The sequence below is a fragment of the Bos indicus genome, chromosome 28 (assembly GCF_029378745.1).
Source record: "Bos indicus isolate NIAB-ARS_2022 breed Sahiwal x Tharparkar chromosome 28, NIAB-ARS_B.indTharparkar_mat_pri_1.0, whole genome shotgun sequence".
NCBI classification, from domain to species: Eukaryota; Metazoa; Chordata; class Mammalia; order Artiodactyla; family Bovidae; genus Bos; species Bos indicus.
The window spans coordinates 33214359-33242148 of NC_091787.1; the positions used below are offsets into that span (position 1 = coordinate 33214359).

Genomic DNA, 27790 nt, shown 5'->3' on the forward strand with positions numbered 1-27790 from the left:
TCAGGGTGGCCAAAAAGTTCATTTTTATTTTCCCCTAAGTTCTCAGAATGATTGAAAGTTGGAGAAAATATAAGGAAAATGCCTTCAGAATAATGATACTAATTTGCCGTGTAAAAATGGCATGTAGCCTGTTCCCTCCAAGCCTGTTTCCTTCTCTACGGTACTTTGTATGGTGCCTTCTAGCACTGAAATTTTATTTCTCTGAGTTATAAGTAGCAATTTAAACTGAGACTAGAGTTTGCTGAGACCTAATTACTGTGATCTAAGTTCAATGACATACAGAAAACTCCCACGTTCCCCAGAGGTCTCCCCAAATCCACCATGTGTACTCCTGGTCCCAAACAACTGTGAGGGCAATAACAAATTCACTGTGATTTTATTTTCTTCCACTGACTCAGAAATAACTTTAAATGCAGGTCCTGCCTTCCCTCAGACACCCTCCTGATAGGGATGATCCTAAAAAGAGTCAGAAGGTGGACTCTGAGAGCAAGGATGCTGGGCACCCTAGCTTCAAGCAGCAGCTCATTCCAGAGCCATTGGCTTGACTCCAGTGAATTCAGACCTGATAAGGTGGCACCCAACCAAGGGTTTCCTCTTCTGGATCTTTTATTTTCCTCTGTATTTTCCTCAGAACTGATACAAGGCTCAGGAGGAGGCCCTTTGTCTTGGAAGAATCATCTTGGGACAATCCAGAGAAGGAAAGCCATCCATCAAGTGCTCATCAGCTGTAACTGATTAAAAGCTCCCTTTGGGGTGATTCCTCTGCTTCTCAGAGTCAGCACTCTGCCTGCCGGAGGAGCTATGATGACCAGGTTAGGAAGGGCCTGGAGGCCCTGGCACAGCCACTGGCCCCCTGCAGTCTGATGAGAGCTGAGCCTTCTCAGGTTCTTCCTATGGGCCAGACACAGTTCTGAGTGCTCTGCATATGTTAGCTCACAACTGTAGGAAGTGGATTGTTACTGTTATTCCCATAATACAGATGAAGCAAATGAGACCCAGTAAAGCAGCCTGTCCAAGCTCATCAAGTTTATAAACAGGAGACAGTAGCCTAGACTCTGTGATTAACCACAAATGCTATGGAGCAGCCCTATCAGAAGAAATATCATACAAGACACATACATAATTTTAAGTTTTCTAGGAGGCATTTTTGGGACACTTAACTGATTTATATACTAGTTTATTGATTGATTGATTTAAATCTGTAGATATTTAAAGGCAAATCTTTACATGGGAGGCCCCTGGACAGCAAGATCAAACCAATCAATCCTAAAGAAAATCAACCCTGAACGTTCACTGGAAGGTCTGATGCTGAAGCTGAAGCTCCAATACTTTGGCCACCTGATGTGAAGAGCCCAGTCACTGGAAAACACCCTGATGCTGGGAAAGATTAGAGCAGGAGGAGAAGGGGGTTGACAGAGGATGAGATGGTTGGATGGCATCATTGACTCAATGGACATGAGTTTGAGCAAACTCCAAGAGATAGTGAAGGACAGGGAAGCCTGGAGGGCTGCAGTCCTTGGGGGTCACAAAGAGTCGGACATGGCTCAACGACTGAACAGCAATAACTGTTGGAGGAGGAAGTACTTAAATTGCTTTCACCTGAAGCTCACATAAACTGGTTTTCTTGTGCATCTTTTTTTTGTTGTTTCCTCTTTGGCTGCCCTGAGCAGCATGTGGGATCTTCGTTCCCCAACCAGGGATTAAACCCATGTACCCTGGATTGGAAGCACAGAGTCTTAACCACTGACTGTCAGGGAAGTCCCGTTTTGTACATCTTTAAGGCTGCAGTGTTGGCCGCCCTTTCTCCCCTCTCTTCAGAGAATCCTGCTTCAGGGATGCAAGTGACTCATCACAGAGACCCTGGCTTCACTCCTCGGTAGCCCTCGGCAGTCTGAGCCAGTCACAATGTTGCATTTCTTCACCAACAATTGGTTTAGAACCAGGCATGTGACTCAGTTCTGGCCCGAGATAAATGGGGAGGTGTCCTTGGGGCTTTTAGAAAAATGGTCCTAAGAAAGAGGCCTGAAAGAAATGGTTCCTTTCCCATTGGATAATTTTTTCTTTTTGCCTTCTTTTAACTGTAGTGAAACATACAATGTAAGATTCATGTTAACCATTTCTAAGTTCAATGGCATTAAGTACATTCACATTGTACGATCATCCCCTTATCCATCCAGGAGCATGTTTTTTTTTAAGTCAAAAAGAAACAGGTGAAATTAATTTTAATAAGAGTTTATTTAGCCTAGATTAGGTTCTGGTGAGACTGTCCTAAATACTACCCTTTCAAGATACAATCAATATAAAAATTATTATTATCAATAATATTTTGGAGTCTTCCTTTCATGTTAAAATTTTGTACTCAATTTGTACTCAAAGCATATCTCGATTTGGACTGGCCACATTTCAAATGCTCACTAGCCACCTAGGGTTAGTGGTTCCCATGTTGGACAGCCATATCCAGTTCTTCTGGTCCATGCACACTCAGCCAGACCAAGGCCATCCCAGGGGAGAACAACAAGCCATCTGTTTACCTACGCACATCACCACCACCTCTCTAGGGCAGTCTGTGATTCACTGCCAGACCCTACATGGTGTCTGACTCTATTAGTCCTAGATCAGCATCTCTAAGCTCCCTTACCCCCAATTGCCATCATCATGATGACGTCAGCACAAGATCTAGGCCCTGAAGGAGAGCATTTCCTGGTGGGGCAAACTTTGTGCCTCTGGCCAATTCACCTGTGGGTCCGTGTCCAAACTGTGAGGGTGACCTCAGCAGTGCAGGTGGAGACAGCACCTACGTAGCCACTTGAGCACCCCCGGGCTAAGCCAGTAATAAACAAACACAGGCCTGCCTGGAAAGAAGGAAGTGTGTGAGCAGAATTGAGGCAAGCGATGGTTGCCATGGAAACCAGCCAGCCTCACTCCAGACTTTTCCCTGATGTCTTGATCATTATTCCGTGGCTGATGAAGCCCAGTAGATACGAAGCACTGTTCCTGTACCCATGGAAACCTTCCAAATGGTCCCGTTATGATCAAAACAGATTAAAGAGGGAACAGTCACAAACCTGTTCTCTCCGTCATCACATCCACCTTTTGTCCTGGGTATTACCCAAAGGATCAGAAAATAAAACCATCCTTGCCTCAGAGATAAATACCTGGAGGGCATCAAGGTAAGACAATAGAGATGAAGTGGATCCCAAAACAAAAATGCTAAAAATGCTTGACTGGACAAATGGTTATGGCTTCAGGGGTTTACCACCTTTCCAAGCTGACTGAGAACTCATCCTGTAAAGCACATCCTTGGACTGATCTTTTCCCAGAGCCGTGGGTCTTCGGGATGGCCCAATATAGTCTTTCACACATCCATTCATTCCTTCACTCATTCATGAATGAGAAGCACCACACATCCAGCTTTAAATTCCAATCCTGATGCTTATTGGAGGTATTGTCTTAACTAAATTATTTTTTTAATCTTTGTAAACCAATTATACTCCAATAAAAAATTTAAAAATGAAAAGAATAAAAAGTAAAAAATTTCGTGCTGTGCCCTGGTTTTCTCCTCTGTAGCATGGGGGTGAGAACAGAATAATATTTGTCATTTGTCATCCATATAGTCATAGTCAACATCCTTAGATATTGACTTAAAGTTATATCTTTTCCCCTAGACTGTGAGCTCCTTGAATATTGAAACCATATCTCACTCCATTTCGATCATAAACAAACTACCTAGCAGACAGCCTGGTACTTCCAGATGTTCAATAATATCAGTTGGATGAAGAAGTGACAAAGTGCTTTCCCTCTCTTTTAACTTCATTCTCACAGCAATCTGGTTCAGGATTATTTTAGCCCAGTGCAAGACAAAGGAGATTATAATATTAAAATACATGCTTCCTGTTCTCAAGGTATTTACCATTTACCGTATTTGACAAACAGTTTATATAATATTTGGTCTGTGCCAGCTACTGTTCTAACTACTTTATAAATATTAGCTCACTGAATCCTCATAACACTTCAATACAAGGTTAGGTGCTGCCTGTAGGACTATCACTGGCCCAAGGTCGCATGAGTTCATGGCAGAGCAAAAGTCAAATTCAGCTGGTCTGGCTCTACAGCCAGTGCTCTTAACCACTTGGGTAATGCCTTAAATACGGGACACAGGTCAACTGCACAGTATAAAGAATGCACAAGGGTGACGGGTTACAGAGGAGGAGAAAACCCCACACTGCATCTTCAAGAGGAGAACGATCTGAACACGCAAGAACATTGGAGAAGAGAAGAAAGGCTGGCTGGAAAGCTAGTAAGGGCCAGATGATGGTCAGCACTGACTGTCTGCATAAGCAGTTTGGGCTTCAGGCCATGGGATGCCACTGAAAGTCTCTGAGCCATAGGGGAAGCTAAGCAAAGCTGGCTTTAAGGAAAATTCATCTGACAATGGCATGCAAGGCAGACTAAAGGGAGGAGATGGGGCAAATGCGGAGAGTGACACAGTGACTGATCATTATGACCCACATATCATGGGTCAAGGAAGAGGTCTCAGAGTCTAAACCAGGACGATGGAGGCAGAAGCACAGAGGGCAAGTCCATAGGACACGGCTTCTGCCATGATGTAAGATGTCTACATCAGCTTTCCATCAAATCACTCAAAGTAGAAACAAGTTCCAGGAAACTGTTACTGGGTACTCTCCCAGCCATCCAGAGTGGCACAGGGGCAGCTTACAGCACCGGTCTCCAGAGAAGGTAAAACTCAGAGCTCTCCTAAGGACTGCCTGCAAATGTAGGCTGAGCTCTTTCCACGTATATGCAGCTGGTTACTGAAGCTAAGATGGAAAATTCAGTCATGACAAAGAATCCCAGCTGTTTCAGAGGTGAAAGGCAGCCTAGTGCATCGAACTGCTGCCGTGTCATATCACCCTATCCATCACCACCCAGCATCTAAACCCAGCCTGGGTCTTACAGCTAGTGGAACTTTCTATTTCAATTCCCATCGCAGCAGAAGTAAGGAGCAAAATGAGGAATGGGTGAGCAGAGTGGGAGTGAGTTACGGCTCAAGGACATGATTTGTGAGTTTTTTTCCAAGATCTACCAATTGTCTGAAATCCGTTCTATCCCCAGTGCTGCATGAATTCCTGGGGAAGGTTCTCTCTGACATCAGAATAAAATAGATGCCAGAGAACGCATATAATAGGTTGACTCATAAAACTGGTTCAGAGAGCTTTGCTCTGACAAAAGCTGGAGTCTTCCTTATTATTTATCTATCACATGTGAAGCCTTGGAATCCCATTTTCATCTTGATGGAAGAGATAAAAGCTTAGCAAACTTTTATGATTCCCAGGTCGAAGCTGAGGACTCTACCCCCTGTTCCCACCCAGCAATGCTTACAGACTTTTCAATTCAAAGTCAGGGCAGAAATTGCTTTTGGTCAAAAGCAAAATGTATTTATCTTTGTAAGCATAGTCATTAAGATGTGAGCATGAATACCTGAAGAGATAAAACACAAAGGGAGAAAACAGGCAGAAATAGAAAGTGAGGCTTCTGAAGCTAGAGAGAAAATGATGACACGTCAACCCCCACTGAAAACTTTTTATGGTGCAAGAGAGTGGGGTGTGGAAAAAGGCATCTTCAGAGATTGGGAGAATGGAACCCCGAGAGTGGGCCAAGGGGACAGCCTTGCAGTAGGAGGGCTGTGATCAACCTGTGCTCAGTGCTAAAAGAGCTTTGAGAGGAGACCTAATAAAGGGGAAAATTTTGCTTGCATTTCTGTTTGTCTGTAGAATCACTGTGGATCTGAAATCCACCCCCTCCACTTCTCCTCACACTGAAGAAAGTCTCCAGATGGAAAAATCTGAAACTAGGCTTCAATATGAAAAAGAAAGAAAAGAAAAAGAAGGCTCATCCAGGAAGCTGACAGCTTTCTCCCCCTCTAAGATCTAACCTATGGAGCTCCAGTATCAAATATTAGAGAGAGTTAGGAAACATGGGTTCTTGTCTATTTGTTGCTTTGGACTGACTGCGTGACCTTGGACAAACTTCACTTAAATCACTCATAGACTTTTTGGAAAATGATCTAAAACAGAGGTAGCAAAGGCATAACAAGGCATAAAAAACACTGGCACTGCCACCTCCCAAGACACTGCTCATGGCAGACATCACTAATCAATCACAGCATTCTGTAGAGTAGTAATCCCAATTACCCTGCCGCACAGCCTTGAATCTTCAGCAAAGCCAACCAATCTGGCCAACCAACTAATCAGAATGGGCCCTGGAGATGAAACCTGTTCACCTTCCCTGGACTAAATCTCTTCTAATCCTTGAATTCCAGAGCTATAAAATGCTAGATGTCACATATATTCTCATTACAGATACCCTTGAAAGTGAAAGTCACTCAGTCATGTCTGACTCTTTGTGACCCCATGGACTATACAGTCCATGGAATTCTCTAGGCTAGAATACTGGAGTGAGTAGCCATTCCCTTCTCCAGGGGATCTTCCCAACCCAGGGATCACACCCAAGTTTCCCACTTGCAGATGGATTCTTTACCAGCTGAGCCATCAGAGAAACCCAAGAATACTGAAGTGGGTAGCCTATCCCTTCTCCAGTGGATCTTCCTGACCCAGGAATCAAACCCGTGTCTCCTGCATTCAAGGTAGATTCTTTTCCAGCTGAGCTACCAGGGAAGCCCTCAACTAAAATCGATCTTTCTTCTTTTCCTTGGCCTTTTTTCCAAGCCCTAGCAAGGCTGCTGCTGCTGCTGCTGCTGCTGCTGCTAAGTCGCTTCAGTCGTGTCCGACTCTGTGCGACCCCATAGACGGCAGCCCACCAGGCTCCCCCGTCCCTGGGATTCTCCAAGCAAGAACACTGGAGTGGGTGGCTAAGGCGAGGCTAAGCCAAGGCTATAAAGAAAAAGACTGGCTGGAAGGCTCTTCCATTACACCTGTGTCTGAAGCTCCGAAAGTGACCCTGTGTATTTTTCTTGGGCCTCTTTACCTTAGATTCCCTCATTCTGCTAAAAAGCTCCTCCTAAGGCCAATGTCCCCTCTATCCTCTTAAGGATTTCATCAAGGTAGAGAATTCTGTTCCTTTTCAAATGCTATGAGATCATGGAAGAAAAGACAGCCTGGGGAAGTTCAAAGACATTTAATTATTATCCTCAGTTCTTTTGAAAATTATTAAAAAGCCCAGAATTAGAAATTCAGATTTCCTCCAGATCCCTGAGAACAAACATCTCACTTGTAAAATGGCTTAATGTGTCTGTTTAATGTACACAAAATTGTCTTTCAGGAAAGGGGATTGTTTTTCATGTCATTTTGCATTTCTAAAATATACCACCTATGGCAAAAGGATTGCGATTCAAGGTCTGACAAAATCCACAGCAGAAATAATTAGCCCCAGAGGCTGTGTCTGAGAGTTAAATGAAAGAGAATCAAGTTACTTATTTATTTCTATTCTATCTGGATCTCTCCACCATAACCTGGGGAAGAGGAACTGCATCTTTGGAGGCTGGAAGGGTATTTTGCTGCATCGTCTCTATGAGGTTGATTTGTTGGAGAGAGCCCTGAGCTCCCAACACAGCAACTCCTCCTGGTCCAGGAAGCTACGAAAATCTGCTTCAGCAATGTAACTTTCTAGGAAAAGCTACCAGAAAATTCTACTTGTTTGCAAAGTTTGCACAAATCAGAGGAACAATGATGTTTTGTTATTTAGCATCCAAGGAAGGGCTCAGTCCTTACTCCCAAGGACATGGACGGTCTTTTCCTGAACTAAATTGCAAACATCAAAATAGACGGCCAGTTGAGGGTCTGTGGTGGTTATTTTTTCAAGTTCATCAAAGAAGGTTACTGAAAATAAAGCTTCATTTAGGGGAAACTCTGCAACATCAAACCCACTAAGAACCTCAGTATTCACACCTTTGCTGTAATTTGGAGGCTAAATGCCTGGCAGCTCCTGTCAACGCCCTAGGTATATTAGGTATACAGGTATATCAGCTACCTTGCTCCCCAAACGAAAAATGACTCTTGCCACGGTCATGTCTCCTCGCTCCTCAGCACCTCTTGGGTGTCTCTGTCGGTCATGACTTTAAATAAATGTGCCTCTTATGAAACATTTACAGATATCAAGAGATGGAGCTGCCTCTGCCCTCTGCCCTCTGCCCAGAAGAGGAACAGACTTCCAGGAACTCTGGGACTCTCACTGACATCTGTCAAAGCAATGCAAACAGCAAAGGGCAGAACCCAGACCTCCCCGAGGGTCTCCAAAAGGCTGCTCCATGGGAAAGAAGGCTCTTCAGTTCAACTTTGGTGCCAGTGGGTTACTAAATCAGAACGTGATCCCCTCAGGGGTTTCCGACTCTTGGGAGACAACTAGAGGAGGGATATCTAAGATGGAAGTGGTTTACAGGAAGACACTTCTTCCAAGAGCAACTGGTCCCTTGGGATGTGACCCCTCCTCCCACCGCATCCTTCTTCCTACCCAACTCCACGGTCACAGGCCCTGCTCCTCCTGCCACCTGCTTCTCTCTCTGTATATGGTGATACGCCTGGAAAGGAGTCCAGGAGGAAAATAATCATAAGAGATGAGAGGGAGGCAGAGGCCTGATGACACAGGGAGAGTTTTTGTTTTTGTCTTAAATGAAGTGCCAAGCCAGGGCAGGGCCAGGAGACTGGGTCCTTGACTATTTTCTGCATCCCTCCAGTTTCTCTGGAAGCTGATAAAGGACTATTCTTTCTCCTTTTCCAGTTCCCCAAGTGCTGAGCTCATTGCCAAATGCACCACTTGCTGCCTTTGCTGAATAAAGGACAGTAGAGGAAGTGAGAAAACATAACAAAATTTGAACTGCCAGGGAACAGACTATTCAGTTCAGTTCAGTTGCTCAGTCATGTCCAACTCTTTGCAACCCCATGAATCACAGCACGCCAGCCCTCCCTGTCCATCACCAACTCCTGGAGTTTACCCAAACTCATGTCCATTGAGTCAGTGATGCCATCCAGCCATCTCATCCTCTGTCGTCCCCTTCTCCTCCTGCCCCCAATCTCTCCCAGCATCAGGGTCTTTTCCAGTGAATCAACTCTTTGCGTGAGGTGGCCAAAGTTTTGGAGTTTCAGCTTCAGCATCAGTCCTTCCAATGAACACCCAGGACCGATCTCCTTTAGAATGGACTGGTTGAATCTTCTTGCAGTCCAAGGGACTCTCAAGAGTTTTCTCCAACACCACAGTTCAAAAGCATCAATTCTTTGGCACTCAGCTTTCTTCACAGTCCCCCTTATTTTATCCATGGATACACCAAGACCTTGAAAAGGAATGGACTTATCCAAGGTCACCAGAGAGATTATGGCAGAGCCCGGATTAAGAACACAGTGTTCCGCTGTTCACCATTCTTCAGATGAAAGGAAGTGATGGTAACCTCTGCTCTCATATCCCAAATTGATCTTAAAACACCATCACCAATCCCCAAGGCCCAGACGGATACATTGCATGAAGCTAGGTCAGTAAACTCATTTCCTCCTTCCTGAGGATGTAAGCTTTCTTCCTGGAGAGGTTGAAAGTGGTTGAGAAGCCATACTGCCCACCTCATGGCTTGGGGGAGACAGTAACCTCATGGCAGCTTCTCCCGGAGCCCACACACAGGGGCCTGTGGGAACAAGCAGCCCCTGAAACCAGCCACTCTCCATTGCAGGAAGTTATCTGTCACTCCTGGGGCACAAGCCCTGGCAGAAGGCTCTGTGAATGCCTGACTGACAGAACTAACTCCAGAGAGATCCAGCATGACACAGAAGGAAACAGGTTGTCCCCTCCCAGAGGGATTCTGCACCCCACCCCTTCCTGGGCAAGTTGAAGCCCACAGGCTAACAGAACCAGCAGGTCCCTGTGGAGGTCAGGGAGCCGGTAGCTTCTGCCCTGTGAAATGCTACTTTTCTGTCATTCAGCTTTCGTTGCAAGCTATTTTTAGTATAAGCAAAGCCAATATTTGAGGGAGAGTGATGTGGGAGTGGAGCCTTGTCTTCCTCTCTCCTTTTCCGTGAGCTGCTTGCTCCCTGTTTCCCTGGGGACAGTTGCTTCCTCAACAGCCACCATGAAATGAAGAGGAAAAAAAAATTGCTGAAAAGAGAAAAATGGGGAAATGGGGAAAAGATCAAAATTCAGCCTCTTCACTAAAAGCAGTCTGGGAAGGTGAAAGTTTTTCAACCTTTCAGCGTAATGCGCTAGATCCTGGCTTTTCCATAGGTACAAGAAACCAGAATGCCCAGTCCATTTACTTTCTGGATTAACTCACCTCCAGCAAACAAGGAAGGCCCAGAGGTCTGCTTGCCCAGGGAGGAGGTAAGTTCACAGGTAACCTGGATGTCCTCAGGTAAGATCTGTGTCCCCGGAGGCTTGTGAAGCAGGAAGCGAGCTTCCACTCAAACAGGTCCCTGGCTCCTCAGTTTCGTAGAGCCTTCCATGTCAGCACGGGGCCAATTTTGTGAACTACAGTTAATTAGATGAGCAAAAAGGACAGCCCCAGTGCTTAAGAGGCCTGGGTACATTTAATTGAGCTTTCAAGTGCCCTAATTTCCTTAAGAAAGACAGAGAAGTAAGTGTCCTGTCCTACTTCCCTCCACGACTCAAACACCTGAGAACATTTTCTGCAATTAAGTTTTTAGGGCAGATTTTCTGTTGTTGTCATTCTTCTGAAGTAGTTGTTTTCCTGGGAAAAGCCTCATTCTGAACCCAGACCCTAAAAACAGGGCTTTGAGTGCACCAATTTGGGGTGTTTGGGGCCCAGAGGCACGAGTCAGTCTGCCTCCTCCTAAACATAGCCTCGTAAACTAAGCCTGGAACCATCAGCTCGTGTGTGGTCCCGAGTGTGATTTTCCAAACACGTGTTTCCTGGCAATGACAATGGCTGGCAACTTTGTCATCATCATCTCTATTTTTGAGTCTTCCTGTTCAACAAACTTCTTCACAGCTGAAATGGAGGCTCCAAGGAGAGTCTCAGCCCATCAGGTACTTTTCTGACAAATGGGCAGTGCTAAACTGTGAGCATTTCCCGAAGGCCCTGGGGAAAACGGTGCGTGAGAAAGTGTCCCAGCGTGAGGTGCATCTGGTGTGCCTGTGCTCAGTCACGTCCGACTCTCTGAGACCCCATGATCTGGAGTCCACCAGGCTCTTCTGTCTGTGGAATTAAATACTAGAGTGGGTTGCCATTTCCTATTCCAGGGAATCTTCCCGACCCCAGGGGTTGGACCCATTCTCTTGCACCTCCTGCATTAGCGGACAGATTCTTTACCCCTGGGTCACCCGGGAAGCCACAGATGGTGGACTTCAAATACAGATGTTGTTTCCTACAGAGCCTCCAGGGGGCGCCAGCTTTTACTAACTGGGAGGGAGGGAGGAAGAAAGAAACAGTGGGAAGGAGAGAGAGTGTGCCAGTGTAACATGAATCATATATGGTTAAACTCAGGCCCCTTGCATCCAGCCACAGAAAGACACAAGACATGTGATCAGGATTAGAAGAGGTGGGTCTCCAGGCCTGTCCGAGGATGGATGGAAAGGTCACAGGCCCTGTTTTATCACCAAACTACTTCAAGCACCTTGCCACCCAGAAGCACTGCAAGAAAACGCAACAACACATTTTCACTTTCAACACCTGGGATGATTTCACTTTGCAGACTTTGCTGGAAGAACCCCTATGTGTCCAGTGCCTTGAAGAGCGTCTGACACCTCTCAGGTACTCCAGGAATACTTGAAGGAATGGGTGAATGACTTGGAGGAGAGTCCGGGCATATACAGTAGAACCTGTGTCCTTCTCTTCTGGTGACTTAACACACCTTCTTCCATCTTCCCAACAGATTTGGGGTTGCTGCCTGTCAGTGGATGGTAAAGACACCTCCCTATGTCAGAAGGTACTGGCATGCCTTCTGAAACCAGCCCTGTGTTCATCAGCCTCACCCACATCCAGGGAGGACTGGATATGGGGACCACAGTGAGCACACTTGTCCCTCTTTCCTCAAGATTCATCTGTCAGCCTGCCAGGGTTTCCTGTGACACACGTGCCTACAATGTACAGTTCCCAGGGAGAGCCCAGCCAGCCCTCCGGCCCCCAGCCGGCTCAGGATGGCTGTATGAAGTGAGAATTTCCTGGCTGACTTGACAGTGATGAGTCAGGCTGGCATGAGCCAGCTTCAGAAATGACAGGGCCTGAATTGTGTGCATGGACCAAATATCATCGGCTGGCTGGACCCAAACCTGGGTCCTGGAATACTCAGACCCCATTTAGATGGCCATGCCCAGAGGTGGCTCAGCACTCTTAAATGATGTCTGAGTTTGGCAGTGTCTGAGGGCTCCTCCATTCCTGTCACAGGAGAGGATTTATCCTCCACTCCCTGTCCCTGTGTGTCTCCACACCATCATGTTTCCTCCATGTTATGGTGACCAGGCTCCCTTAATACTAACAAAAATAATAATAGCAAATGCTTATTAGCACTAACCACATAACGGGCACTATTCTAAACATTTTACATATGTTGATGCATCAAATCCTCCTAACAACATGAAAAGGCAGATGTGCACTGCTATATTTAAATGAATAAGCAACAAGGACCTTACTGTATAGCACATGGAATTCTGCTCAATGTTATGTGGCAGCCTGGATGGGACGGGGGTTCGGTAGTTGGCTATGCCCAACACAAAATAAAAAGTTAAAATGAATGTTAAAAGGCAGAGACTATTATTACATTCATTGAATGGATAAACAAACTGAGGCACTAGAAGATGAAGCAACTGGCCCAGGGGGAAAGCCCTAAAGCTGAGATTCAACAGAATGACCACAGAGGCTGTGTTCCTAACCATCCTGCCATACCACACAGAGCAGCCCTCCACGTGCCAAGCACCATAGCATCCCTCCCCAAGGAGGCAGGTCCCAGGAAGAGAGGAAAAGCAGGACCTGGCGATCTGGGGATGCTAAGTGCTCCACCTGTCCTTCTTGCTGGCTCCAAATGAATGAGACACCAGGCCAGATGGGAGCAAAAGAGAGTAGAAGCCCCAATTCAGATGGTGCTGGATCAGCCCCACGGTAGGCTGCTGTCTCTCAGTCCAGACAGAGAAGCTGAACCGGAGCCAACAGAGACAAGGGAGAGCACTGACTGCCCTGCTTTATCCATTGCCTGGACGCCATATTCGCTCCTGTGTGCTGGGGAACACCAGCGAAGGCATGTGCATTGGACGGATGGATGAGTGGATAGAAATGGATAAACAAACAGATGGATGAGACAAAAGAACAAAACAGGCACCCACTCCTGGCAAAAACCCCAGTGGAAAGAGGCATCAGCATAAGCACTGGCCACCAGAGGCTGCAGAAGCCGGGGGTGAACAGCCAGGATGAACCAGACTGCTCCTGGGTCAGAAGGCTCTTCCTTCCCCAGGACTCTCTGGGGATTAATTTCTGAAAGTCTCCTTTATTTTCATGGGGGAGGGTAGAGAAGCCAACACACCAGCTAGCAAAATTAATAGCTGCTCTTTGCAGAATGTGCTGGAGAGGCGGGCACACACAGCCTATGCCCTGCAGACTGGCAGCACGGTCCAGTGGCTGGTATGGCTGAGGCACTTGGCCTGCAGGCCTGGACCAGGGGCATCTTCCATGGTAGGGACCAGACACTGGGCTGCCGGGCTGGGCCTGGGGTGCACTGATTGTAGGAGGATGTAGGCAGGTGGAGTCCAGGAGACAGAAAGTAACCCTGTTGCACAATTCTCAGACATATTCCACTGACCGTGGGAAGCGGAAATTCCTATACTGAGTCAACAGTGGGATTTGGGGTCCTGCCTAGCTCTGACCCCTGTATCCCTCTCTCTACTGCATCATTTAGTTGAACTTGTGGAAGTAAATGTAGAGGGTCTCTATAAGAAGGGACTGGATGGTACATCTCATCCATTGCCTTGAACCATGGGACCAAGTCCTGGTGGCCACTCTGAGTCCTGTCAGCCACAGAGCAGAAGGGGAACTTGCTGGTCTGGTTTTGGAGTCACCAAATGCATTCTGTCCAGTACCCAACAGTAACTCCTCCAGGGTGGTGATTCTTGGACTCTGCAGATACTATCCAATTCTGCTGTGGTAGTGCATTGCAAAAACAGCCATAGACAACATGTAAATAAGAACATGGCTGTGTCCCAATAAAACTCTATGAACACTTAAATATGATTTCACACCATTTTCGCATGTCACAGAATAATCTTGATTTTTTTTAAAAGCCATGTAAAAATGTAAAAACCATCTTGAGCTTGTGAGCTGTATGAAACAGACAGTGAGCCAGATTTGGCTCATAGGTGATAGCTGGGGTGAGTAAAATTTTCCCAAAGTTTGTTCTCTGTGTTGCCCACAGATGCTTCATGGGGTAAGGGTTCCATGGTGAAACAGGAGTGGGAAATGCTGGGCCAAAGTCTTTCCTACTGCAGGACTTACACGGTGATACCCACGGGACGATCTTGAAAACGGGACAAGAAATCTGTTCAACTTCCAGGAAAGTATTTTTATTCTGGAGCATCTCCTACATCTAATTTTCTGTGGATCCTAACGAAAGTAATGAGGATGAAATCTGGCCAGCCATCAGAAGCAGTGCCACCAAATGAGATCCTGCCCTTCTTTGAACATCTCCAGTGACAGACAGCTCACTACTAACCATGGGTTCCTACTGAATTCAGTGACTTCTCAGACTTGTTCTCCCACCCAATGATGCTGGGTCCCAAGTAACAAATCTAGTGCAGTCTACTGCATCCTTCATCACAGATAAACCTTTATGTTTAATAAAATAAATAAAGCTTTCCTTGTTCGATTTACTGATTCAAACAGCAAACATAAACTCTATTTATCCACAGGATAAAATAAAGAGTCATTATTAAGTCATGGGGTATAAGAGTGTGGATTACCACTCAGTTCCTTTAAAAGAAGCCTCAGGGGAGTTAAACTCAAATTAAATCTCAATTTACTCTCAACTGCATGAAAAGCAGGATATACCATTTCACTATGGGGGCATTGGAGAAGGCAATGGCACCCAACTCCCGTACTCTTGCCTGGAGAATCCCATGGACGGAGAGCCTGGTAGGCTGCAGTCCATTCGGTAGCTGAGGGTCAGACACGACTGAGTGACTTCACTTTCACTTTTCACTTTCATACACTGGAGAAGGAAATGGCAACCCCACTCCAGTGTTCTTGCCTAGAGAATCCCAGGGACGGGGGAGCCTGGTGAGCTGCCGTCTATGGGGTCGCACAGAGTCGGACACGACTGAAGTGACTTAGCAGTAGCAGCAGCAGCATGGGGGCATTCTTACTTTAAAAAAAAAAAAAAAAGTCTATGCAACCCAAAATCTGTCTGCTACATAGGGCGTCATCTGTAAGGGATCATCTGTAAGGGATATAGAAATTTTATGTACATTTGTCTAAAATGTAAAAAAGGGGGATAGGGAAGGAGGTGAGGAAGAGAGTGAGATGGAAATGTGAGGTATGTGAATCTGCCACCGAGCACCACTGAAAATACAAAGTAGAAGATGCTGATAAGAAATGTCACCAGCATCATGAGGCACTTAAAGGGAGAAATGAAGTCAACGGTGTCACCTGTGATTAAGCTCTGCCCATGTGCTCTCCATTTTGTTCAACTGGTCCAATTTCAGGTACAGACAGCACAGCAGTGAATGCACCTATTTAACTCTATTAAGCCAATAGGATTATTTCTCTTTGAAAGGCTTGCTACATAGTCTCTATGGGGCCCTAGCAGATAAGGATAGAATGGTCTAGGCTATGTATACTATGTTAATGTAAAATGCCACACATGCATATGTTTAGGAAGATAAAAGGAAAGACTGGCATTTTTCTTTCTCCTTATTTCAACAAATCATTCCCCAGACAGTAAAGCAAGTAGAATATATTTTCAATTCATGGATTAGATGCGTCTGTTTCCTGGAGCAATATTTAAATATAGCAGCATGGGAATATGAGGTCAATAAGCAAAAAAAAAAAAGAGTAATTCTAAAGGCTCTATCTTTGTTCAAGGAGCTGATAGATATATTGGCAAGACCAGGCTTTGAAGTGAGCACAAAACACTGAATCTATAAAGGGGCTGAGCAGCTACACAACCCAGCCAGTGTAGGCTGTGCTTACACCTTGAGGTGAGGCCATGCTTGGCCACAATACATAGTTTTTCTAGGGAAATAGTCACTCTGAGATTGCTGTGGAAATTAATATGAATATTCAGAAACAAGGTGCTAATGGAGATGGTGTTGGTGTGTGTGCCTATATCTATCTCTAAACTCTGTATGCCTATAATTTTTCCCATTATAAATGTGTTCACTGGTACTGCCACTTCCGTATTATATTACCTTAGGGAATTCCCACCTAAAATTTTTCTTTCAATTTCTGCCTCTCAATTTCTTAGTTTATGAAATACGAAGTTGAACTAGACCAACAATCAGTAAACTATGGCCCATGAAACAAATCTGGGTCCCCACCTGTTTTTATAAATAAAGTTTTATTGGAACAGAGTCACACCCATGTACTGTCTGTGCTGATTTCAAACTACAGTGGCAGAGTGCAAGTTGTGACAAAGTCTCTCTATAGCTTGCAAAGCCTAAAATATTTATTAGCTGGCCCATTACAGAAAAACTTAACCCTGACCTAGACTATTTCTAACACTAATTTTGGCTTGTGAATCTATAAAGTATAACCAAACAATATAAACAAAAGCCTACTCTGTGTGGTTCTTATCCTTTTTGTTTATATATACAGGCACACCTCGCTTTATTGCACTTTACTGATACTGAGCTTTTTACAAATTGAAGATTTGTGGCAACCCTGCCTTGAGCAAGTCTATAGGTGCCATTTTTCCAACATCATTTGCTCGCTTCACATCTTCGTGTCACATTTTGGTAACTCTTGCAATATGTCAAATTTTTCATCATTTGTTAGGGTGATCTATGATCTTTTGATGATAGTAAATGACTCACTGAAGGCTCAAATGATTGTTTGCATTTTTTAGTAATAAAGGATTTTTAATTAAGTCTCTTTAATTAAGATTTAATTAAGATTTTTTTTTTTAAGTCGCTTGCATTTCAGACAGATTCTTTACCAGCTGAGCCACAAGGGAAGCCCAAGAATACTGGAGTGGGTAGCCTATCCCTTCTCCAGCGGATCTTCCCAACCCAGGAATTGAACCGGGGTCTCCTGCATTGCAGGCAGATTCTTTACCAATTAAGCTATCAGGGAAGCCCAACGTACGTATAATACATTGTTTTTAAAAAAACATAATGCTATTTCCCAGTTAACAGACTCTAGTATAATGTAAACATATTTTACATGTACTGGAAAACCAAGAAATTCACATGACTAGCTCTATTGTGATACTTTATTGCAGTGGTCTGGAATTGAGCTTGCAGTATCTCTGAGGTCTGCCTGTATTGGCTTATTCTTAGAAAGATTTCATTTAGTTCCCCAAACTCTACAGAGCACATAACTACACACATGTAAAGTTCAAATAGTACACAAAGGGGAAATGAGAGAAGAGATGCGGAGATGAAGCTGGGAGGATGCAAATACAGAATGTAAACCCTGAGACGCTGCATATATTCAATGGCCCAAGAACTTGCCTCCCAGCAACCACTACAGAAAAGGGGTCAGTGTCCCTTTCCCAATTTAGAGTGTTCACTGGAGGTTAACCAGAAGGACCACAGCGATCCTGGCAGGAAGAACTATTTACCCCAAGTCTGTGCTTAAGCAGATAACATGAGATGTAGTGAGAAGAGTCCCCAGAAACACCCAAACAGCTGGGCAGCATCTCACCGGCTTTCACTGTGACATTGAAATGTCCTTCAGCGTGGACCGGCTCCAGGTCCCAAAGTGGAACTGATCATCAGTTCTCCCAATACATTCCAAAATTTTGAATTAAGCATGCACCAACATTCTAATCAGAAGATAACAAGTATTTTTGCTTTAAGAAAAAGATAAGAAAGTAGTCATCCTTAAGAGTCTGGGGGTGCACTCTGATACAGAAACCCTCAGCCATCACTCTAAGAGGAAGCCCTATGCAGCCTGGATGTGAGGGAACTTTGGGGAGAATGGATACATGTGTATATACATACACATGTATGTATGAGTATGTATGTATGTATATGTAAGTATGTATGAGTAATGGAGGAGAGTCCCATTGCTGGCCACCTGAAACGAGCACAAGACTGTTAATTGGCTCTACTCCAATACAAAATAAAAAGTTAAAAAAAAAAAAAGAGGAGGTCCTAGGAGGTCTCGCTGTTTCTGTAAAGCTAAGGCTGAGACACAAGACAAAGATGGGCTATTCTGAGACGTGGTCATCCAGTTGTTAATAGAATTAACAGTTAATAAAAGCACCAGTAAACAGTGACCCTCATTTCTCATTGTTTACACTGAGCGCTACAACCTTTTATCTAGCCTAGCAACGTGAATAATGCACACGCTGAATCCCTGGTGCTCGCTGCCCTCTGCCCGGTGCCTGGAACAATGCCTGGTGCAGGTGAGAAGTAAATACTTCCTGAATGAACGGTGTGCTCGTCTGAGAGATCCGGACAACCAGTGACTCCACAGATACGCCAAGGCTGTCTTGGACAATCCTTCCCCAGCTGGGCCTTCCCCGCCTTGCCTGGTTTTGAGACTCACCTGTGACAATGAGACAAGTAAGCGCCCAGATGTGGAGGCCAAGCTCCTGAACTATGCGTCAAGGAAAACAAATTAAAAATTGAAAAGAAAAACTGCACAGCTGGTGTCTAGTCTCACTCGAGTCCCATTGTTGCAAGGATAAACATTTGGACAGTTCAAGACAAACACAGCTTTGGGTTCTGAGAAGGGAGAGCTGCTTCCCCTCGCACGCTGAGACTGCAGTATGAAATCTCTTTCCTGCTCAGAGCAAGGACCTGCCGTCCCTAAAGGAGAGGCCTGCTCTGAAGGTGCCGCCTGTACTCAGAGCTTCCTGCTCTCTGGGCAGTGGGACTGATCCACCCTGAGCACACCTGAGCAGCCCAGGCCACCTTTTCTCCCAAGACATCTTCAGAAAGCAGCTGGCCTCATGGGCAGTCCCAGCCAAGAAGGCCTGAGCATGCCATTCTAGTCCACGCAAATGTTAGGAGCATCAGAACAAGCAGCCTCAGGACCTAACTGGGCTCAGAGACAGTCATGTCACAGCCAAAGCAACAGATGACAGTGGCTTCAAAAGAAGGCATTATCTTCAGATGGGAAGTGATGACACGGGAAGAGCACTGGATGGGGAGTCTGGAGGCCTGCAAGTACCAGCCTGGCTCTCCTAGGCCTTGATTTTCTCAACTGTAAAATGGACATAAATTCACTGATAAGACTGGCTCTGTGCCTTCCTCATCATGCACCCCTATAACAAAATGGGAGCTAAGGAACAAATTCAACACTGTCCTTGCCCTTCAATCTGATCACAATATTTAGGGCTTAGCACAGTGCCTGGCTCCCGACAGGCTCTCAGTAACGTCGTTGTCAGCAGTAGTATCTGACTTTAAAAAAAAAACAAAACACATGATTACATTGACATGAAATGTCCAGTATATGCAAATCCATAGAGATAGAAAGTACATTAGTAGTTGCTAGGGGCTGAGGATAAGGAAATGGAGAGTGACTGCTAAAATAGGGTAAAGGGTTTCCTTTTGGGGTGATGACAATTAGATAGCAGTGAAAATAATGCTCAATAAAAATGGGAAAAACCCTCAATAATAACAAATCAATTAGAAATGGGCAAAATATTTGAATAGAAACTTCACTTGACATATACTGATGGCAATAAAGACATGGAAAGATGATATTTAAACATGGGTAGCCAAGATCTTCCGGAGAAGGCAATGGTGGGCTGCTGTTTATGGGATCACACAGAGTCGGATACGACTGAAGCAACTTAGCAGCAGCAGCCAAGATCTTCAGGGGATCTTCCCCACCAAGGGATCAAACCTGGGTCTCCTACATTGCAGGCAGATTCTTTACCATCTGAGCCACCAGGGAAGCCCCAAACATAGGGAAGTACAAACTAAAACCACACTTAGATATCACTACACACTGCTTAGAATGCTATAATTTTTAAAACGAACTGATATTACCAAGTACCAGCAGGGATGAAAAACAACCAGAACATTCATACAGTCCTGGTAGGTACAGCTAATTTGATAGTTTCTTGCAAACTTAAACTTACCAGAAAACAGAACAATTCAATTCCCAGATATTTACCAAACTGAAATCAAAAATCATATACCATAAAAATCTGAAGTAAAAGTAGAAACAACCCAAGCTGGTAGATGGAAATACAAACTGTGATGCATCCCAAAAATGGATGGTTCCAGTCCAAAGTCCTCAGCTCAGCGTCTGAAGAGCTGACAAGCTGTCTCCAACCCACGTTCCCAGTCTCACTGCCCCTCAGGTGCCTCTGTATTGCCAGCTCCAGCCTCACTGCCAGCACACCATGCCCCTGATCTTCTCCTGCTGCTCCCTCACTGTGCAATCGTTTCCTCTCCTTTAACTTTTCAGGATCCTAACTCACATTGCCAAGCTCCACTCAAATGCTTTCTGTTTTATTAGGCATCCTTCTCAGCTCCTGGCCCACTAAGTAGTCCCTGTTTTCAAGCTCAGCTATGTTTTTCTTTTTTATATTGTCTCTATCATCCAATGTGCTCAGTTCACCTTGAAATAGATGTTTCAGCTCAAAGGCTTTCCCTCCAATGAAGCCCTGTGAATTCTTCCTTGACTCCCTGCTTCCCCACACTCAGCCTCTCCACCACAGACACACTCACACAATATTTGTATTCAAAGCATTTCTCCTCCAGACATCCCTTCAATACCTTCCAACCATGCTTCGATGGAATTAGGATTATTCATTATTTTTCACAGAGATGATAAAACACCGGGCCTACAGTTGGTGCTCAGTATCTCTTAGCTGATGAAGATAGACAGAATGGTCCTAAGGGACCACACTGAAGCAGCAGGCCCCACACTGTGCGACCTCGCTGTCTGCGGTTCCCTCACCCTCTCACTGTTCCTCTCACTGTTCCTCTCACTGCTCCTCTCATTGTACTATACATGTACAATGCACTACTTCCATTTCAACCCAGGTGAACGCACAGACCCAGACTCCAACCTTAAATTTCCCACACAGAATCTACTCACACACAAGTGTGAAAAAATAACAGAGACTTTACTGAAGACTCTAGAGGGGAGATGAGGGTGATGGTCAGACAACACAACCCATAACAAGCCACCTTCAATTCCTGACGAGACACTCAGGGCTTCCCAGGAGAGCCTAAGTCCCACCAACCCAGACCACCCACCTCCCATCTTCCTCCACACAGCAACTGGCCTCACCAGCTTCTCTCTCCTCCTTTCCATAATCCCAGCTTTAAATTTTCCCACTTTTTATTTTGCTGCTGCTGCTAAGTCGCTTCAGTAGTGTCTGACTCTGCCAGACTCCATAGACGGCAGCCCATCAGGCTCCTCCGTCCCTGGGATTCTTTTTGCTACTACTTAACAATAACATACGGAGAAGGCAATGGCACCCCACTCCAGTACTCTTGCCTGGAAAATCCCATGGATGGAGGAGCCTGGTAGGCTGCAGTCCATGGGGTCGCTAAGAGTCGGACACGACTGAGCGACTTCACTTTCACTTTCACTTTTCACTTTCCTGCATTGGACAAGGAAATGGCAACCCACTCCAGTGTTCTTGCCTGGAGAATCCCAGGGATGGGGGAACCTGCTGGCTGCCGTCTATGGGGTCGCACAGAGTCGGACATGACTGAAGTGACTTAGCAGCAGCAGCAACAATAACATAATCTATGACTCCATAACCAGATTCTTCAGAAGGCACAGCACAGTTAACAGAGCCCTGTCCTCCTTGAAGGCTGTTTGGCCACCAGTTTGGTGACTTGAACATGACATTTAGTGACTTACTCCTTTCCTCAAGCAGTGAGTTCGAGACTTATCAAAAATATAATGTAGAGTTCTCCCCAAGGATTCTGATGGGTGAAATTTCACCGTCTCCCAACATCTATGGTCACCTTCTCACTGAGTTTTTGACATGAAACATCAAGAGTGACGGCATCTACCTTTCAGCATCCTTGCCTGATCTCTGATACTCCCTAGCCACCAGGACATCCCCACTCATTCTATGTCTAAGCCAAATGACTCTTGACTGAGCCCCAGCATCAGGACAAGGAAGGACAGCCCATGCAAAACAGCTTCCAGAATCACAGGGAGTTATTTAGAATGTCACATCCTTCTCAAGGAAAACTCTTGACTCATCAGACCCAAGGAAGCTGGTGGTCAGGGCTACCCAGGGAAGAAGCCCAACCACAGCATGAGCCTGGCCTGACCAGGTGACCAGCTCATGTCTGTTTACCCACAACTTTCCCAGTCTTTGCACCAAAAGAACCATGTCCCAGGTTCCCCAGGCAAACAGGGATTACTGGTCACTGCAGGCTTGTTCCACCCACAATATTTGCCAAGAACCAGGAGCTCATGAGGCCAGTTAACGAAGCCTAGCTCCACACAAGCAGATCAGAGAGAATGCAGTAAGCGCACAGAGAAGGGGAAGGATGAGCCTAGGCTGCAGGTGGGGCTGAAACAGCCATCTCAGAAATAAGGTCACACAAGCAATGCTCCAAGCATGGGACCAGCGGTCACAGGTGGGCTGCTGGTGAGTTTCATCACCAGCATGACCGAGGGTTTCTAACATGGGCATGATTCTGATCATATAGGGCAGGATTTCTGAAAATTATGGTGGCCAGAGGACAATAGTCACATCTTCAGAAGGCCACCAAACACACACATGCACACCTGTGCATGTGCAAGCAAACACATACACTCAGAACTCACCAGATCCCATATCATAGAGCCTCTGCAGAATTCCGAGCACACATTTCTCTGATCCTTCCTTCTCACCAAGATAGTCAAGCTGTGTGTGTGTGTCTGTGTGTGTACTGTGTGAGAGTGCACACCTACTCTGCTAGCAGAGGAAATGCTCTACATTCTCCCCAACAGGCCCTCTCTGCCCCACATGCTGGCTCAAATCCCCCCCACAGACCACTGGCTCAGATGTGCACAAAGAGGCCAGTCTCTCCATGATCCCATATAAGCGCTCTTCACCCCCGCCTCACAACAGCCAATGGTCTGGAGAAGACGGAGTGAAACACCACATCCCCATAAAAGCAGAGATCGTGGGCCAGACAGCAGGCCCCCTCATGTGAGGAGGGGGCCAGGGACTCACCAGGACTCTGCCAGTCAGCGTCTGGGCAGATATCATCACCCCCGCCCAGTCTTTCACGGAGGTCATCCAGCCGACCTCGGCTGCCACCGTCTCCTCTTTTTCATCCACTGGCTTGAGAGTGCCATCTGCCTGGCTTGAGCCATTGTTAATCTTCTGGGCCTCCTGGCAAGAGAGAGAACAAGGATTGAGATGTGGGCACCAAGAGGATTTAAAAAACATATTCTACCCAAAGAATTAAAGCCAGACGGACCCCTGCTGAGGTGGACCTGGTTTGAAGGTACAGAGGTCAGCAAGAAGGGATGGATTATGGCTTTGATTGTTCTTTTAAATCTTTTTTTAAAAAGAATCTTTCCTTTGTTTCCTCTTAAACTATTTTTGTGAAAGAAAGAATGAAATTATTCTCTTTCCATTTTAAAGAAAAAAAAAAAATCAAAAAGCTCAGGAGAGAAACCATCCTGTCTAGGATGAGAGTGGCCAGGAAGAAAGTGAAGTCGGCATTCTGTAATCTCTACCTGCCCAGCCTTCATACCCTTCTTACAACTACACTCTATTTTCCGAAGGAAATCTCCACCTTCTCATTCAGTCTGCATGGTTCAAAAGGGACTAAAGGTATACACTGTCTCCAGGAGTGGAGGCTGGTCAATCAGACCAGTCTATCCCTTTGGCAATAGCAGTTGGGCCAAGGATGGTTATATGAATTATGCCAACCCAATACAACTCAAGCCTGTGATTTTGCTGAAAAGAGTAAGAAAGGTTACCCTTCTCTGAGAATGAAGCTAACACAGAGGAAACTAGAAGAAATGGTAGAATACTAATATCATCATTGGAACACCTGGATCCAGTGGCACCTGAAATCCACCGCAGACTTTTTTAGACAGGAGACAGTAAATTCCCCTTCGTGGCTAAAAATGTGCTTGAGGAAACAAGGCTGACCTCATCAGATAACTGAGCCTCACATGAGGCCCTAAACTGTATGCTTTTGTACACGCTGTGTCCTCTGCCTAGAATACTCTTCTCCCACCAAGGATCATGGCTTACCCCCTCACCTCCTTCAAGTCTTTGCTTCATATATGACCTTTTCAATCATTCTTCTCTGGCTACTCTTTCAAAATTCCAACTATCTTCTAATGATGCTGCCTTTCTGCTTTATTTTTCTACAACGCATCTAAAACTTGTAACACACTCCGTAGATTTCTTACTTATTTCTTTTATAGTCTGCATCCTCCAACTGCTGAATCCTGAGTGCCCAACAGAGAGCCTGGTGTACAGCTGGCTTAATAAACATGAATGAAAGAGTAAAAGGGGTTATGCATGTCAGCCCCTCACTGACTACAGAGCCTGGGCTTAAGAGCTGCCAAGTAAAATACAGGAAACCCAGCAAAACCTGAATTTCAAATAAACAACAAATAATTTTTCAGTTTAAGTATGTAAAGATTTTAACCCTGAATATTCACTGGAAGGACTAATGCCAAAGTTCCAATAGTGTCCACCTGCTGGAGAAGACTCTTAAGAGCCCCTTGGACTGCAAGGAGATCCAACCAGTCCATTCTGAAGGAGATCAGTCCTGGGATTTCTTTGGAAGGAATGATGCTGAAGCTGAAACTCCAGTACTTTGGCCACCTCATGCGAAGAGTTGACTCATTGGAAAAGACTCTGATGCTGGGAGGGATTGGGGGCAGGAGGAGAAGGGGATGACAGAGGATGAGATGGCTGGATGGCATCACTGACTCAATGGACGTGAGTCTGAGTGAACTCTGGGAATTGGTGATGGACAGGGAGGCCTGGTGTGCTGCAATTTATGGGGTCGCAAAGAGTTGGACACGACTGAGCGACTGATCTGATCTGATCTGATGCAAAGAGCTGACTCACTAGAAAAGACGCCGATGCTGGGAAAGATTGAGGGTAAGAGGAGAAGGGGGCGACAGAGGATGAGATAGTTGGATGGCAACACTGACTCAACAGACATGAGTTTGAGCAAACTCAGGGAGATAGTAAAGGACAGGAAAGCCTGGTGTGCTGCATGTTCACGGGGTCGCAAAGAGTCAGACGTGATTTAGGGACGGAATAACAACAAAATATTGCATGGGAATACTTATACTTAAAACACATTCATTTAAAATTAAATTAAAATTTAAATTTAACTAGGCCCCCTACTCAAATAACCACTAAGGTTATTTTTGCAGACATAGATGTTTCAAAAAGATGTCAGCAAAATTATGTTCATCATTTATTTATTTATTTTATTTTTTTACTTTACAATATTGTATTGGTTTTGCCATACATCAACATGCATCCGCCACGGGTGTACACGTGTTCCCCATCCTGAACCCCCCTCCCACTTCCCTCCCCATACCATCCCTCTGGGTCATCCCATTGCACCAGCCCCAAGCTTCCTGTGTCCTGCATCAAACCTGGACTGTCAATTCGTTTCTTATATGATATTATACATGTTTCAATGCCATTCTCCCAAATCATCCCCCCCTCCCTCTCCCACAGAGTCCAAAGACTGTTCTATACATCTGTGTCTCTTAAAATGCTAGAATCCATTAATAAAACAAACTGACCCTGGGGATCATTGTAAATTGGAGTGAGGAGGAAAACCCGAAGGCAGAGGTAGAAATCTTTGTCTGTGGTGAGGGGGTGGAACAGAGGGAGGAAAGAAGAGCTGGGAGGCACTGAATGAGTCATCCTCCTGGGGACTTGTAGGCAGGCAGGAAGCTGCTCCTGACGCTTGGTTCTCCCCCGCCAGCCACCCCTGACTCAGGGCGTTGGGAAGACAGACTGAGCATCAGTTATACCAGGCATTCATGCTTAATTTCCAAGTGTACTGGGCTCCCCAGCACTGGAACGATCCAAAAGGAGCGCTGGGGTGGGGGCACAGGGTGGGTATATTTGGGGGCTGTTTGATGATGTCTTTGGAGCCAGCTACCCAAGCCACCTGAGGCCAATCCCAATGGCCTGTTAGGGCCCTGAGTGTTGGCCATATGGAGGCTGCACAGGTGGGTGCCCAGGAGGAGACAGAGACCCTGATCCAGGGGCAACCTCTAGTAACTGAAGGTGTAGATTCAGCCACTGTGCCTCACGGGCCTTCTTTGGAAGACTGCCTGCCCTCTAGGTGTTGCTGGGATTAAACAGTGCCCAACGGCACACAACAGCACATGTCTTATTATCTACTCTCACCGCTTCCTGTGCCTCCTGGAACCACAGACCCTTGAGCAGTGGTTCTTAAACTTCAAGGGCATCACCTGGAGAGCTTGTGGAGAAACAGTGCTGAGGGACTCGTCTGGCGGCCCAGTGGCTAAGAGTCCACGCTCCCAACACAGAGGGCCTCGGTTCAATCCCTGGTCAGGGAACTAGACCCCACGTGCTCCAGCTAAAGATCCCTCATACCACAGTGAAGACGGAAGATCCCTGTGCCACAACTCAGGCCCGGTGCAGCTACAGTGCTGGGCCCCACTCCCAAACCCCCTTTCCAACAAGTCCCAGAGAATGCTGATGCAGCTGGTCTGGGAACCCCAGGGTGAGAACCACTGCTTCTAATCACTCTGGCCTGACTCGATCATCCCTGCCCTGATGTGAACTGAAATGTGCATCTTAACCCCCAGCTTGATCCCAGCTTCTCCCTCTGCCCACACAGGGAAGAGATTAGGGCAAGGTCCTCAGATTAGAGGCTTGTGTCTCCTTTTGAGCAGTGCCTCCTAGAGACATTTCTGAACTAGTCCAGGGCCACGACCTGGAGGACTAGCTAGCTCTCTGCTCCTCGATCCTGGGGTACAGATCCCCAGCCACTGGCTGACTCTGGAGGAGGCAATCGGCATGCAAGATGCTGGGAGGCAGGGAGTCCTCCCCAGACCCAGTGGTTTCACTGCATCAATAATTCACAGCACAAGAGGTATACGGCAGATAACGCTCTCATGCCAGCCCGCTTACCTATTGTTTTACAAGGCATTCATTATTTTAATTACTTTATGATATGAAAGGAAAAACACAGACTAAAGGGAGATAATAGTCTCATTATTACTTGCTTACACTACATGTTGTGAGCATAATTACGTGTGGGAGACAGGACTTGAGGGGGCGATGGTTGGGGGAGCAGGGAGATGGGAACACCACAAAGTCTGATTCTAGGCCACCAGGTTAGTGTCCTTGGCCTGAAGGGAAAGTCCTTCTGCACCTCTGACCTCACTCTGGCCAAAGCTTCAAGAGCAGGTATAATCCCTGCTCCAGAGAAAGGGGGCAGAGGCCCAGAGAAGTGGCCTTGTTGGGTACGTATAGGGGTGGGAGTTGGGGGGAGCGGAATGGTAAGGAGCAGAGTCCAATACAATAGTGATTGACCATCATTCATCAAGCCAGAGCTGGGTGGCGGAAACTAAAAATTAAGGTCTTCTCTGCATTATCTTCCTTAGACCTGGCAGGTGAAATTATCCCCATTTTACAGACAGGCCAACGGAGAGCAGGTATTTATCAAGGGAAGGGTCACAGAGCCTGAGAACTCCAGCAAACCCATCTGGACTTAGGTCTGCTCTGCCACATAAAGCTGG

The 27790-nt window shown here is 45.9% G+C and overlaps 1 protein-coding gene across 15 annotated transcripts in view; it reads right to left on the reverse strand.

The window, feature by feature from the left end:
• The window catches only part of KCNMA1 (potassium calcium-activated channel subfamily M alpha 1), a 774726-nt gene that overhangs the window by 524476 nt on the left and 222460 nt on the right, over window positions 1–27790 (reverse strand). For all 15 annotated transcript variants that reach the window (XM_070782104.1, XM_070782103.1, XM_070782107.1 and 12 more), the window contains exon 2: window positions 23250–23411. In XM_070782104.1, the coding sequence (XP_070638205.1) occupies window positions 23250–23411 (162 nt within the window). The remainder of the gene's footprint in view (window positions 1–23249; window positions 23412–27790) is intronic.